Source organism: Erinaceus europaeus, chromosome 8 (genome assembly GCF_950295315.1).
Source record: "Erinaceus europaeus chromosome 8, mEriEur2.1, whole genome shotgun sequence".
Taxonomy (NCBI): Eukaryota; Metazoa; Chordata; class Mammalia; order Eulipotyphla; family Erinaceidae; genus Erinaceus; species Erinaceus europaeus.
In genome coordinates this window covers 18,192,581-18,207,290 of record NC_080169.1, presented here as the reverse complement: position 1 = coordinate 18,207,290, position 14,710 = coordinate 18,192,581, and the positions used below count along the sequence as shown (strand labels likewise).

At 37.9% G+C, this 14,710-nt stretch overlaps 1 protein-coding gene across 7 annotated transcripts in view; it reads right to left on the bottom strand.

Moving 5' to 3' along the window:
• Positions 1-14,710, bottom strand: part of MTDH (metadherin) — a 51,877-nt gene that overhangs the window by 19,629 nt on the left and 17,538 nt on the right. For 2 of the 7 annotated variants that reach the window (XM_060195999.1, XM_060195996.1), the window contains exons 5-8: positions 11,979-12,044; positions 9,719-9,955; positions 6,871-6,960; positions 4,124-4,222 (exon numbers count right to left, since the gene is read on the bottom strand). In XM_060195999.1, coding sequence (XP_060051982.1) covers positions 4,124-4,222; positions 6,871-6,960; positions 9,719-9,955; positions 11,979-12,044 — 492 coding nt within the window. The remainder of the gene's footprint in view (positions 1-4,123; positions 4,223-6,870; positions 6,961-9,718; positions 9,956-11,978; positions 12,045-14,710) is intronic. The other 5 variants (XM_060196001.1, XM_060195998.1, XM_060195997.1 and 2 more) reach the window with 4 other exon arrangements.

Here is a 14,710-nt window from a genome sequence, read left to right as displayed (position 1 = left end):
TAATTAAGTTCTCATGCTTCAAAATGCTCCCATAAGTTTGTCAGCATCTTTTTTTTTTTTTTTTTTGCCTGCAGGGTTATTGCTGGGGCTCCTGTCTGCACTAATAGTCCACTGTTCCTGGAGGCTATTTATTTCCATTTTGTTGCTGTCTTTATTGTTATTACTATTGTTGTTGGACAGGACTGAGAGAAATGGAGAGAGACGGGGAAGACAGAGTGGGGGAGAAAGACAAGACATCTGCAGACCTGCTTCACCACCTGTGAAGCGACTCCCCTGCAGGTGGGGAGCCGGGGGCTCGAACTGGGATCCTTACACTGGTCCCTGCGCTTTGCACCACGCGCACTTAACCTGCTGCACTACCGCTGACTCCCATAATAATACTTTTTTAAAGGCAGAAGTTAAATCTATCAGTTATCTCAACCATAAAGGAACATCATAGTCATAACCCCTATAAAAAGTCGTATTTTGAACAGAACTTTTGTTTGGCACACAAGTACGAATGAGTAAGCTGCAGCATTGCTATTGGTGGATTGGGTGTGAGCCTTGAGATCATACTACCTGTATTTTAATCTTAGCTACCTTGCCTTAGGGTAGGTACATGATCTCATCTTCTATAAAAAATAATAGTCCCCACACAGTGGGGAGGATTAAATTATATAATACATATAAAGCATTTGCTACATAGTAATTATTCGGTGCTCTATTCCTGTTGGTAGTACTCTTCGAGAGACAAACTTAATTTAGGTTTATTCAGTGGGGTTAATTTTTCCTGCTTAAGCACTTACTCATTGCCATATATACTTTTTTGGTGAGAGACCAAAGCATTACTCAGCTTTGACTTCTGGTGATGCAGGGGAATGAACCTAGAACTTAGGAGCCTCAGTAATGTCTTTTTGTATAACCTTTATGTCTTTTTAACATTTATGGTTCTATTTAACTAAAGTTACTTCTGAATTAAGTTCTAGCAAAAGCTGAGGAACATTTATTCATTTATTTATTTTTATGTGGGTGAACCAGAGAATCAGAACACCACTCTCAAATATGTGGTCAGGCTTGGGGCTCCATGTTTGAGCCAGTGCTTTATCCACTCTGCCACCTCCCTTCTGGATTTTGAGAACAATTTTACTGAAACAACAGATTTGCAACGGGTTAGACCTAAAAATAATTCACAAGCGGTGAAGCAGGTCTGCAGGTATCTGTCTTTCCCTACACTCTCCATTTCTCTCTCTGTCCTATCTAACGACATCAGTAACAGAAACAATAACTATAACAACAATGAAAAAACAAGGGCAACAAAAGGGAAAATAAATAAACTTTAAGAAGTATTATTCTAAGGGTTACTATAGCTCACCCGGTAAAGCACGCACTTTACCATGCTCAAGGACCTGGGTTTGGGCCCTTGGTCCACACGGAACACCACACAATGGGGAAGCTGCATGAGCAGTGCACAGTGGTGTGGGGTCTCTCCTCTGTCTGCGAAAACAGAAGTCCACTGAGAACGGCGAAGCAGTGGTCTGGGAGGTGGCGCAGTGGATAGAGCATTGGACTCTACCATGAATTCAATCTCCAGCAGCACATGTACTATAGTGATGTCTGGTTCTTTCACTCCTACCTTTCTCATGAATAAATAAATAAAAATAAAGAGAGAATGACGAAGCAAATGAAGGAAAGAAAATGTTATCTTCTGGGCCATGTAGATAGTTCAATTTTACCTAATAGCATAGAACCTGCAAATCTTAGGCCACAGGTTTGATTCTCAACACTGTCATAAGACAGCCGAGAAATACTCTGGCCTCTTCCTCGCTTTCATAAAAATAAGCAATTACGTGGCGCAAAGCACAAGGACCAGCGTAATGATCCCGGCTTGAGCCCCCAGCTCCCCACCTGCAGGGGAGTCGCTTCACAGGCGGTAAAGCAGGTCTGCAGGTGTCTATCTTTCTCTCCCCCTCTCTGTCTTCCCATTCTCTCTCTATTTCTCTCTGTCCTATCCAACAACAATGACATCAGTAACCACAACAAGGGCAGCAAAAGGGAAAATAAATCAATATTTTAAAAAAAGCAATTAAAAAATCTTTATAAAAGTTATCACCTGCTATTGGTATTTTAACCTTATATTCAAATGTTTAGTAAATTATCTGTCTGTCAGATGATGTTTATTCCTCAACAAGAGGGTCAATATACTATCATACCATAAGTGAAAACCTTAGGCTGGGTTAGTAATCTCATACTTTGTGGATCTGGGATCTCAAATACTAAAATCACGCATTCTTTAAATCAAGGAATAACTAAATCTGGAGACTAAACTTAGTTACATTAAAGATAGTGGCACAAGCTGTGGAGAGATCTCATCCAGCAGAGCACAGGGCCACCACGTGCCTTCTATGCGGGAGTCCCTAGTGTCCCTAGTACCACATGGGGGCACCGCGAGCAGCACCATCCAGGGATGGTGGAGCAGTAGTGCTTTCTCCTCTCATCTGCTCTAAAAGTTAAGTGGGGAAAAAAAAAGGTCCCATAAACCATTCAACAATGGTCTTAAACCCTGGCACCAAATGAAAAAAAAAAAAATCCCAAAGAGAAACTTTTTAACTTAAAACAACAATAACGACAAAAACCTGCCAACAGCATACTAAATTTGAGAAAGATGGTTTTCCTAATACACACTACTTTAAGGACAGAGTTCTGTGAAGACAGGCTTTTCTTTTTTTTTTTTTATTCCTAAAGTAATGTTTTTTCACATTAAAGAAACTCTTAATACAGATAAAAATAGAGCTATATTATTCAAGCAGGAGGCTTCATGTCCTGTTTGCTCAGTTTCCTCAGCCTCAACCCGTAACTGCCCAAGATACCACACAATGTCCTTCCAGTCACTACCATCACTCAATTCTATCTTGCACATAGTAAACCATTCTCCTGGCCCTCCAAAGCACATTTCACATTCTTGTAGTACTTCAATTAGTCTAGAACCTAGCCTTGATGTTGCAAGCTCACTGTCACTATCACAGTCACTACACAACAAGGGTGCAGCACATGGTAGCAGACTGTGAACTCTGAGGTTCAGACTGACACTGTCTGAGAACACCTGCTCCACTTACTAGCTGGGAAACCTGGGGAAAATAGTTTTTCTTTTGCCATATTTTCTTTTTCTTTCTTGTTTTTTTTTTGGGGGGGAAGTGGAGAAAGATTCTACTTTGTAGAACTGTCATAAGCATTAAATAATATGCACAAGATTTAGACTAGTGTCTGGCAGTCAGAAGTATTATCACAACCGACCACGTGTATAATGTACTATGTTAGGTATTGAGGATGTAAGAGTTAAGAGAATTTCTATCTTCAAAGGGTTCTGACTTTATTTGAAGAAAATTAAACATTCTCTCTGCATGTGTATCACCTCTGGGAAATGAAAGATGAGGGAGAGTGAAAGACACCAAAGATGCACCTAGGACTGTGGGGGCTTGCTAAACTTGGTTGCATGCATGGGAAAGGGGGCTACTTCCTAGTATCTATGCCCAAAACATTAATTTATTTTTAACAAAGGCCAAAATTGAAATATTTACAAAATAACATAAATTGTAGAAAAGGAGGTGCTATAAACAATTGAAAAAAGTAAATTCTGGTGTTTAAGGATAAAGGCAAAAAACCCAAGAATAATAAAAAAAAAAAACCCAAAAACCTGAAAATGGTATGTTTGCTGGACATAAAAATCATGTTCTCTTTCTCTTTTAGCTTTTGAGACTGTTTCACGTTCCTGTGCTTCTACTAAAAACAAGGCCAAAATATTTTTCTACCAATACAAAAATCGCATACCTTACAACTTCAGTCTTTAAGCATATTCTATGAAATTAAAATTAGGAAGAGAGGCACACATTCATTTCAAACAAAATTCTAAAGAGGAGAAAAACTACAGAGTAACTATATTGCCTAAATCATACAAAGTGAATTTAGTCTTAATTCTACACATATTCAATAGTTGTAAGTAGTACATTTATTATTAAACTATATTACTATGACCTAAGAGGTGAGAAATTAGAATTTAAATTAAAATTAAAACATAGAGCATGAATAAAGGGTGCTATAAAGAAAATTTTGGAAAAAATAGAAACTGATAATTTTTAAAAGGACATACTTAACCCAGACCATTCATCATCGATATAGGGTTGATTACGTCTAACATCCCACTGATAATCAGAAGTGGCACACTGAGAAACTGGCTCAGCAGTAGACCCTTAAAGGAAAACGAATACAATAAAATTAAGAAATGGAATTTTCTAGTGATGTTTTATAACAATAGTTCTGTATTTTCACACGGGGATTTTATTATTTATTTCTCCTAAAAAGAAACATTCAGATGTTAGAAAGAGTTAAGATAAGAGGAAAGTAGAATTGAAGGTTAATTTTAGATTAAGCATGGTGATCACTGGATCTAATTCACTGAACAGAAATTAATTTTCCCTAATACATAATCCTTTAGATCTTGCCTCTTGTACTCTTTAAACTGGCTGCCTACAAAATTTCAAGAACCAAGAAGAAACCAAGAAAACATGCCCATATATTTAGAACCCTAAAGGAGAAAAGTAGAGAAGTTCTGAGTTTGTTGGAATCTGTGGTTTAAGGAAAAGTTAAAGAAATGATGACTATCTAAAGAAGTGAGGCAGAGACAATCTAAAGAGATTAAGAGAGCTGTGCTGTGGTTTACACATTAAGTTCAGGTATTTAAAAGAGAATATTATCTTTTAGTCTTTTCCCCCTCTTTTTCTGGGGGATAGGGAACAAATATGGCGTGTGTGTGTGTGTGTGTGTGTGTGTGTGTGTATCATATAGTCCTTTAGGGATCAGATGAAAGCTGAGAGAGACAACTGTCCAGAACTTACACAAAATTTTGTGAATGTAAGTCCATGAATGTTAGGCTCAAAACATTTGCTTTATAGCCTCAGATTTATTTTAGGATGCAAATTAAATACAGCAGTGGCTCTCCATGAGGAGTCTATATAACCCAGACTTTCTGGATTAGAATTTTTATGTGCATCCATGTCTTAGGTTACTTTGAGATTACTTTTGGTCATTGATACAAAGAAATGGTTAAGAAAAATGCCTGCAGACAATTACTTCTCATCTAATCTTGCTAATTTACAATTTTTCACTTGGTTACAGACATTAGTACCATCCTACTAAAATACATGCTAATAAATACTCAAAATAGTTATTTTAACAAATAGGAGTATCTCTACAATGTTTATGTTTAATGGCATATTGGCTGCATAGGAGCACTACAGTATACTAGCAGCCCATATCGGCTTCTTCGAATAGATTGAGAGAATAGCATTTGTGTTACTCAAAGTTACTACATGAAGGAAGCAATTAATTTGTTATCTCTAGAACTGAAATGTAGTCCATGAGATCGGGGCTTGACAAACTATGACCAAGAGGTCAAATTCAGTCATTTTTTTTTTTTTTGGTATGGCTCCTGACAATGGCTGGCGGTCACAAAGGAGAAAAAAAAAAAATCAAGATACTATTTCAGAACGAGACACACTCATTTGTTTATGTATAGTATCTGGCTGCTTTCCTGCTATCGTGGCACAATTAAGTCCTTACAACAGAGAATAAGGCCCAGAAAGTTTAAAGTTTACTGATCCTGATTTTAGACTAGTGTTTCCAGACACTGTGGAACTATAATTAGTGCGTATTTATATTAGGCCCCTAGTGATTTTAATAAGAGCCAAGCTTCCGTATGATTAATAAACAGCATAACCATTAAGCGAATGTTGACTAATAGTAATTTAAATTTATAGTAACAAGTCATTGTCCAAGTCAGTTGATACTCAAAGTAGTTGTCTAAGGATTCCTATATCCTGAAAGGCTTAGCTTTAAGCTCAAGATGAGTAGGACAAATTGAAATAAAAAGCCAAAATTAAAATAGAAGTATAGTAGGGGTATATATATTTTAAGTAGGGATATTCTAACAACAGAACATCATAATTCTGAAGGGAACAAATACCTCTACGTATACTTTTGTGTGCCAACATACTTCCAGTTATATTAGGCCACAGATTTTTTTCCCCCATTGAATAACTCAACTACAGAAAGGAACAAAACCATCTGCAGGTAAGAATTTAGGTCTTTCTCTTTGACTAAAGCTTTTGTCATTTTATATTATGTATCTGTTTTATGTTGACTACAGTATCTGATGTTGATTATTTTTTCAAATAGCAAAAGCTAAAATTAATTTAAACAGAGCGCTGTGAGCAGTGCTCTGGTAAAAGAAAAAGAAAGAGAGAAAGGAAGGAGGAAAGAAAGAAAGAGGATGGAAGGAAGGAAGGAAGAAAGGAAGGGCGATAACTGTAATTTATGAAATCTCAGCAACCTTTCCAAAATACTAAGAGTACGGTACTATCCATTGCCTGTCAAAAGCTCCCTATTGCTTATGTAGCCAAATCCAATCACATCAGTACAACACACACACAACCCTTTCTTTACTCATGTGTAAATACATTGTTGATTCTTACTATATATTTGGCCTCATCTCTGCTACTCTTATTTAATATTTTAATATATTGAAATGCAGAAATTTTAAGTGTATAACATAATAGATGTTGAAAAGTGTATGTATGACGGGGTTTGATGTACTGCACCAAAGTGAAAGACCCTGGGGTGGGGAGGAGGATTCAAGTCCTGGAACATGATGGCAGAGGAGAATCTAGAGGGGGTTGAACTGTTATATGGAAAACAGAGTATTCCACATGTACAAACTACTGTATTTTACTATCAACTGTAAACCACTAATCCCCCTATAATGAAAAAATAAATAAAAGAAAAAAATTAATTTAAATAGAAAAATGTTGGTTAACTAAATGAAAGACTGTTTGCACATACCAGAAACAGCAGAGTTAAGTGTGAGAGATGCAAAAGAAGCAGAATTCTGTTCAGAGGTATTCATTCCCCTATCCACACTAGACCAAGCAGCTGTTAAAATAAAAAACGTCACTTGGAACCTTCAGTTTGCATTGAACTTGAAAGATAAGATTTAAAACTGAGATAATATTTAAGATAACCTTAGAAATTAGAACCACTTAACAGAGAATGACTAGCATCTACTGACTGACTATTACGTGCTGGGTTCCTTGTACTAACTAACCAATTCTAATCCTTAGGGCAACTCTGCTAGACAAAGTTTCAAAGTAGTTAAATGACTTGTTGATATTAGAAAATAGTTGAGCTGTGATTGGAACTTAAGTCAACTGTGCCTGTGCCCTTTCCTCTATAGCAAACTACCTTATTACCTATGGCAACTGGACCAGGCAGTTTTGACATTCATGACATGAGGTTAATACAGGTAAAATAAGCAATTTCCAGCAAAGATAGGGATGCATATCAAACAGGTACATCTAACCTAGTTTATGCTTGTTCCATTTAGCTACACTATATTATTTTTAGGGGTTTTCTTTCTTATGTGTGAGTATTTTAAGGAACACAACCCCCCACAAACCAGTCACACCACTTTCTTTTCAGTGACTGTAGCAAATCTAATGTAATCTAATTATTTTTCAATTTTTACAAAGGCCCTAATGCATCTAAGTAGGGACTTTAATCTGCTACTTAATATTCTCTGGAACAATAAGCAAGCAACAATTTAATCCTAATTGTGAAAATAATTTAGGAACTAATTCTTCTAACCAAAATGTGGTACTTCTACACAATATTTGGACATTTCAGGAGAAAGAGGAGTGAACAAGTTTAAGAACACTATTAGCAAAGGATCTAGAGCTTGCCTTTTGGGGTATTAGTCAACATGCATCTAAGCTTAAAGTGGTGAGAAAAGCAAGCAATAAGAAGTGGCTTTTCTTCCTACTTAATTATTAAAAACTCTATTGTGCCGACCACTGTCCCAAAGTAAAACAAACAAAAATATATCTGCAAAGAATGTAACAAAAATTCTTTAAAGCACAAGGAACTAAAACTTGTTAAGGAAATGAATATATAATTCATAAAATAGAAATAATTACACGGTGTGTTGGGGGGGGAGATAGCATAATGGTTATGCAAAGAGACTCTTATGCCTGAGGCTCCAAAGTCCCAGGTTCAATCCCCAGCACTACCATGAGCCAGAGCTGAGCAGTACTCTGGTAAGAAAGGAAAAAAAAAAAAAAAAAAAAAAGGGAGTCAGGCTGTAGCACAGCGGGTTAAACGCACATGATGCAAAGCACAAGAACCAGTGTAAAGATCCCGGTTTGAGCCCCCGGATCCCCATCTGCAGGAGAGTCGGTTCACAGGAGGTGAGGCAGGTCTGCAGGTGTCTGTCTTTTTCTCCCCCTCCTCTCTCCATTTTTCTCTTGTCCTATCTAACAACAACGACATCAACAGCAACAACAATAACTACAACAATAATAAAAAACAAGGGCAACAAAAGGGAAAATAAATGAATAAAATTAAAAAAGAGAGAGAAATAAAAAACAATCACAAAGATCTGTGAAATATATTTGCCAATGACCTCATGGTGATTTTAAAAAGTTAATCAAAAGACTTTCTGCTTATCAAGAAAAAACAAAACATTCAACTCTTGGTAAACCTTTATAAATCGTACTCATAAACATGCTGGCAGCATGGGTCAGAACAACTTTTATAAAAGACTCTGGCTCTATGTCAAATAAATATGCTTATATTTATACTCTTTGAAAAAAGGGAGACATTTAACCAACAATACGGAATAGCTAAGTAGCTTTGGCTATGCTTACACAACACATTATAGAATTAGTAAGCGGAAGTCCTTAGGAAGTACATAAGCTACAGTGTTAAGCAGAAGAGGGGTATAAAGATGTACATCTGACTTGGATAAAAAAACCAAAAACCTAGAACTGTACACAGGGGAAAAAAGACCATAAGGAAATAGCAAAAAACAGCAGTTGTTACTGGGTGGTACAGTTTATTTCCCTTCTCTTTTTGCTATTTTCCATACTAAGTATGAATTCTTTTTTTTAAAAAAAAATTTTATTTATTTATTTACTCCCTTTTGTTGCCCTTGTTTTTCATTGTTGTTGTTATTGATGACGTTGTTTGATAGGACAGAGAGAAATGGAGAGAGGAGAAGACAGAGAGGGGGAGAGAAAGATAAGACACCTGCAGACCTGCTTCACCGCCTGTGAAGCGACTCCCCTGCAGGTGGGGAGCCGGGGGCTTGAACCAGGATCCTTACCCGGTCCTTGCAGCTTTGCACTACGTGTGCTTAACCCACTGCGCTACCGCCCGACTCCCCGAAGTATGATTTCTTAAAAAAGCAAGCATTTGAAATAAAATGCTTTTAACTTGTTGGTTCTCAAACAAAATAACCTTCTCAACTACTGGTCTTTATCTAGAGATGATAGTAAGTTAAAAGTAGGTATTTTGCAGACTGTAAAATAGCATATAAGAGAATGCTGTAACTGAAACTGAACTTACTATCTTTATTAAAACTCAATAGTGAAACTGTCGAAGTTATCTGTCTGTCCATACATTATATACCTAAAAACATATAATTAGGTCAGTTAAATACATTAGCTATCAAATGAAGCAAGTAAGTGACAGTACTAATTCACATTAGTTCTCACTTGCTTCATATGCATAAGCTATGACTTATTATTTCTAAATTTTCTATGTATATGTGTTTATATTTTAACTCACAGAAAATTCAAAACATACCAGAGGTAAACCAATTTAAACAAACTTGACATTTTCTAACAGTTCTTACCAATGCCAGAAAATATTGAGCGGTCACTCCAACTTCTTCCCCAGTCTTTTCCATTTACATTAGTATCTCCAGTGTCTTGACCCCATGCAGACGGCTCAGTTTTCCTCTTGCCTGCAGAAGCAGGTGAGACAGAGTTCCACTTTTCCTCAACTGCACTGATCTGTGAGGAGACTTTTACAGGCTTTTCATTCCAACCTCCTCCATTTACAGTGATGTTTTCATTCAAACCTGAAGAAACTTAAAATGAAAAATATTAAAATATGACACATAACGGTTTAAAACTGGGACCTTAAAAAATTTCTATGACAGCTTGGTTAAATTATCATTCCTTACTTCCTCCTCCTCTCAGAGCGGGGGAGAGGGGAGCTTGAGTTTTAAAGACAATTAAGGAGAGAATCACTACTGATGGCTTTTAGAGTCAGCCTGAACTTTAATCTGTGTAATGAGCATTTTCACCCACCAAGACTACAACAATGACTTTTTTTTTAAAAAGATTTTATTTATTCATGAGAAAGATAGGAGAGAAAAAGAAACAGACATCACTCTGGCACATGTGCTGCCGGGGATCGAACTCAGGACCTCATGCTTGAGAGTCCAAAGTCTTATCACTGCGCTACCTCCCGGACCACACAATGACTTTTTAAAATGCTCTTTCCTTAAGTAGTAATACATTACCATGTACAAGACAGTGATCTAGAGCTTTACTGCACAGTAAAACAAAACCCAAATGTTCTTAAATGTAGTTCTACCTCTTAAGTTTGGCTGAGTTTAATCCCCAGCATCATATATGCCAGAATAATACTCTGGATCTTTCTCTACTATTTATAAATAAATCTTTTTTTTCCCCTTCCCTATTTGTGAAATACTATATAGCCTTATAGTTCATTTATTGTGAAATAGGGGTACTGTTAAGAAAGCAGTTTAACCCCAGACAATAACTTAAGTCACCTGCAACTTAGATGTCAGGCGCAGGCAAAAACTAGTTGGGTCATGGGTCTCTTGGAACATACCTAAAATAGATCTACTACTAGCCTTTTCAAAAAAAAAAAAAAAAAAAAAACCCGAGACCCAGATCTTCATCTGCAATATTCCTCCAGCCCTTGGGTTCATGATTAGTTAGTAATTTGCCCTGCTTTCTATGTTAACTTTTTCAGCCACCAGGTTCAGATACTACCATGATGGCAACCCGACTTCTACCTGGGCAGGTGACTCTACCAATGTGTCCTGGAGCTCCACTTGCCCAGAACTCTGCCAGAATTCCACCCTACTAGGGAAAGAGAGAGACAGGCTGGGAGTATGGATTGACCTGCCAATGCCCATGTTCATTGGGGAAGCAAGTACAGAAGCCAGACCCTCCATCTTCTGCATCCTATGACCCTGGGTCCATGCTCCCAGAGGGATAAAGAATAGGAAAACTATCAGGGGAGAGGACTGGACATGGAGTTCCAGTGGTGGGAACTGTGTGAAATTGTACCCCTATGGTATCCTATGGTCTTGTCAGTGTTTCCATTTTATAAATAAAAAAAAGAAATAAAAGAAATGGTGGTCCGGGAGGTGGCGCAGTGGATAAAGCAATGGTTTCTCAACCATGAGGTCCTGAGTTCAATCTTTAGCAGCACATGTACCAGAGTGATATCTGGTTCCTTCCTCTCTCCTATCTTTCTAATAAATAAAAAATATTAAAAAAAAAGAAATGTACACAATGAGAAAGAAAAAAAAAGAAAGCAGTTTAAAACATTACAGACTTCTGGGAGTCGGGCAGTAGTGCAACGGGTTAAGCGCACGTGGCACAAAGCGCAAGGACTGGTGTAAGGATCCCGGTTCCAGCCCCCGGCTTCCCATCTGCAGGGGAGTCCCTTCACAGGGGGTGAAGCAGGTCTGTAGGTGTCTGTCTTCCTCTCCCCCTCTCTCCATTTCTCTCTGTCCTATCCAACAACAACGACATCAATAACAACAGCAACAATAAAAACAACAAGGGCAACAAAAGGGAAAATAAATATAATAAAAAAAAAAAATTACAGACTTCTTTCTTAACAAGTCAGGGTAAAAAGTCTTTCATTCCACACATGCCTATGCTAAACACTGTTAAAAACTCTATGGTCCAGGCGGGGGCAGATAGTGTATCCTCCAAATCTGTGGACTGTGATTATGGTACTTTAGCTATTAGAAATCATTCTGTGCCATTTATGTAATGAAACACACATGTACAAAACTTTGTTTTAATGGGCCTTCCACATAAGTTAAATGTAATTTTTCTCACCCTGAAGTGTGGAATCTCCTTTTCCAGACTTAAAGTTGCTAGTTTGAACATTTAGATGAGAATCACCTGGGTGAAATAGAAACAAAATATATTTAATAATAAATAGGTCAAAATGTACATTAAGCTAGGAGTAAGACATCAATCTTTGCTTAAAATTGATAATAATGTACCAGAGTGTTATCTGGTTCTTTCTCTCTCTCCTATCATTTCTCATGAATAAATAATAAAATCTAAAAAAAAAATTAATAAATTCCTTTTTCAAGTATAAAATTCTTATACTGGAAAAGAGTTCATCTTACAATACATTTCACATATCATTAAGGAATTGAGTCCTCTAGTTACCACATTTTAGTCAACTAAAATGCCAATGAAGAACCTGGAAAACTGCCCAAGTACACAGAGAAACTACAGATTAATAATAATTATCAAGATCCTTTTAAGTAGAAACTGCAGAACTAGGTTCTGTAATTGGATACAACTTTGTTTTGCCTTAACAATACTAATCATTTATTTTTTTAAAAAAATATTTATTCCCTTTTGTTGTCCTTGTTGTTTTATTATTGTTGTTATTGATGTCGTCATTGTTAAATAGGACAGAGAAATGGAGAGAGGAGAGGAAAACAGACACCTGCAGACCTGCTTCACTGCCTGTGAAGCAATTCCCCTTCAGGTGGGGAGCTGGGGGATGGAACCGGGATCCTTATGCCGGTCCTTGCACTTTGTGCCTCATGCACTCAACCCGCTGCGCTACTGCCCGACTCCCTTTAGCTATTTAAAACAAACAAACAAACAAAAAAACAGTCCTGGAAACATCAACTTAAGAACTCTGTTAGCATTTGAACTTAGGAAATATGGCAAAATATGAGAATACACAATATAGACAGATACTTTTACTCTGACACTCACGAAAGACATGTCTCTGATATCTGATTACTGTAAAAAATGGCGACTAATTCCTAGCACTGCAAAAAACAGTATCATCTGTTTTCCATCTACACCATGCCTCGGCCTTGCGTGAGCTTAATGTGCAGCTTGGCGATACGAGAATCCGGCATGAAGCCCAGCCAGTCTATCTTGGCGTTACTCTCGATTGCACTCTGTCATTTCATGAACATCTCATAAAAACTGCAGCAAAGGTGGGCGCGAGAAATAACATCATTGCAAGACTGGCCAGCTCCTCATGGGGCGCGAGCGCTTCCACACTACGATCATCATCTCTGGCATTATGCTATTCCACTGCAGAATACTGTGCCCCAGTATGGTTCCGTAGCCCCCATGTCCACTTGGTCGATTCCAAATTATATTCCTCCATGAGGATAATTTCTGGAACCATCCGTTCCACGGCTGCCAGTTCTTAGTAACATCGCCCCGCCAGATATTCGTCGGGATGCGGCATCATCTAAGTTCATTTCCCACGTCTACGCTCGACCGGACCTGCCAATATACGCGGATATCTTCGCCCACCCTGTCCAACGCTTGACGTCTCGTCAACCAATCTGGTCCCCTACGCCTACACTGAACTTTTCTGTTCCAGACTCTTGGAAACAGAGTTGGCAGTCAGCTGAGGTAAAGAACAAACACCTCATCACAGACCCCTGCAAGCGTCAACCCAGCTTTGACCTAGCACGTTATGATTGGGCCCTCCTCAATCGCTATCGAACAGGCCATGGCCGGTGCGCCGCTATGTTCCATCGCTGGGGAGCCAGAGACGACCCAAACTGCCCCTGCGGCTACAGACAGACTATGACCCACATAGTCAACGACTGCCACCTCTCCAGATTCAAAGGAGGTCTCGAAACTTTACATCAGGCTCAACCTGATGCTGTTGAAGAGCAAACGCTAAAAGAAGAAACTCTGACACTGAGAAGTATGATGATCACAAGTGTTCAAAATCAGCACAGGTTATACTAACTAGAAATGCATGCACAACACAGACAAAGGGTCAACTAGAAGTCTTTACTGTACAGAGCAATAAATTCCAAGTCATCAAGAAAAAAAATTCAAAAGTTGCAAGGCTAAAAGCGGTGTGGAGACAAGTAGGGCACCAAGGCAATAAATATGTGAAAGGAGGTAAGTCAATACTTAAAGTAATTGAATAGTATCATTGCAGACTGATCTCTCCAGGGTAAAAATGGGAAACCATCAATATTTGATAGTTTGAGTAAATAAAACATCTGGGAAAAATATTATTGCAAAACTTTTCAAGTTTCAGCTTAACTTTGTCACACACCTATTGTACTCTCAAAAAGTGGGGTGATAAAAAAATCCAGATAGAACCGGTATCACCAAGAACATGTTTTTGTTTCTGTTTTTTCATTTTGGAATAAAAGTACCATCGTCATGCAGAACTGGGAAAAAAAAATTCCATTTAATATATGCCTGTTCCTTATAAGAAATGAAGATGAGTGGTCTGGAAGGTGGCGCAGTGATAAAGCTTTGGACTCTCTAGCATGAGGTCCTGAGTTCAATCCCCAGCAGCACATGTGCCAGAGTGATGTCTGGTTCTCTCTCTCTCTTCCTATCTTTCTCATAAATAAAATCTTAAAAGAAAGAAAGAAATGAAGATGTAAGAGCAATGAAGTGAAGCAACAGACATGACAAAAAGGGGGGGGCGCGATACTATTTTCTCACATGATTCAAGGCATAAAAGCAGTTTCAATTTAAAAGGCCACATTAATAATGGTTGTAAAAAAGTAACTCTGCTGGTAATAGGCAAGCCAATATGTGGTATA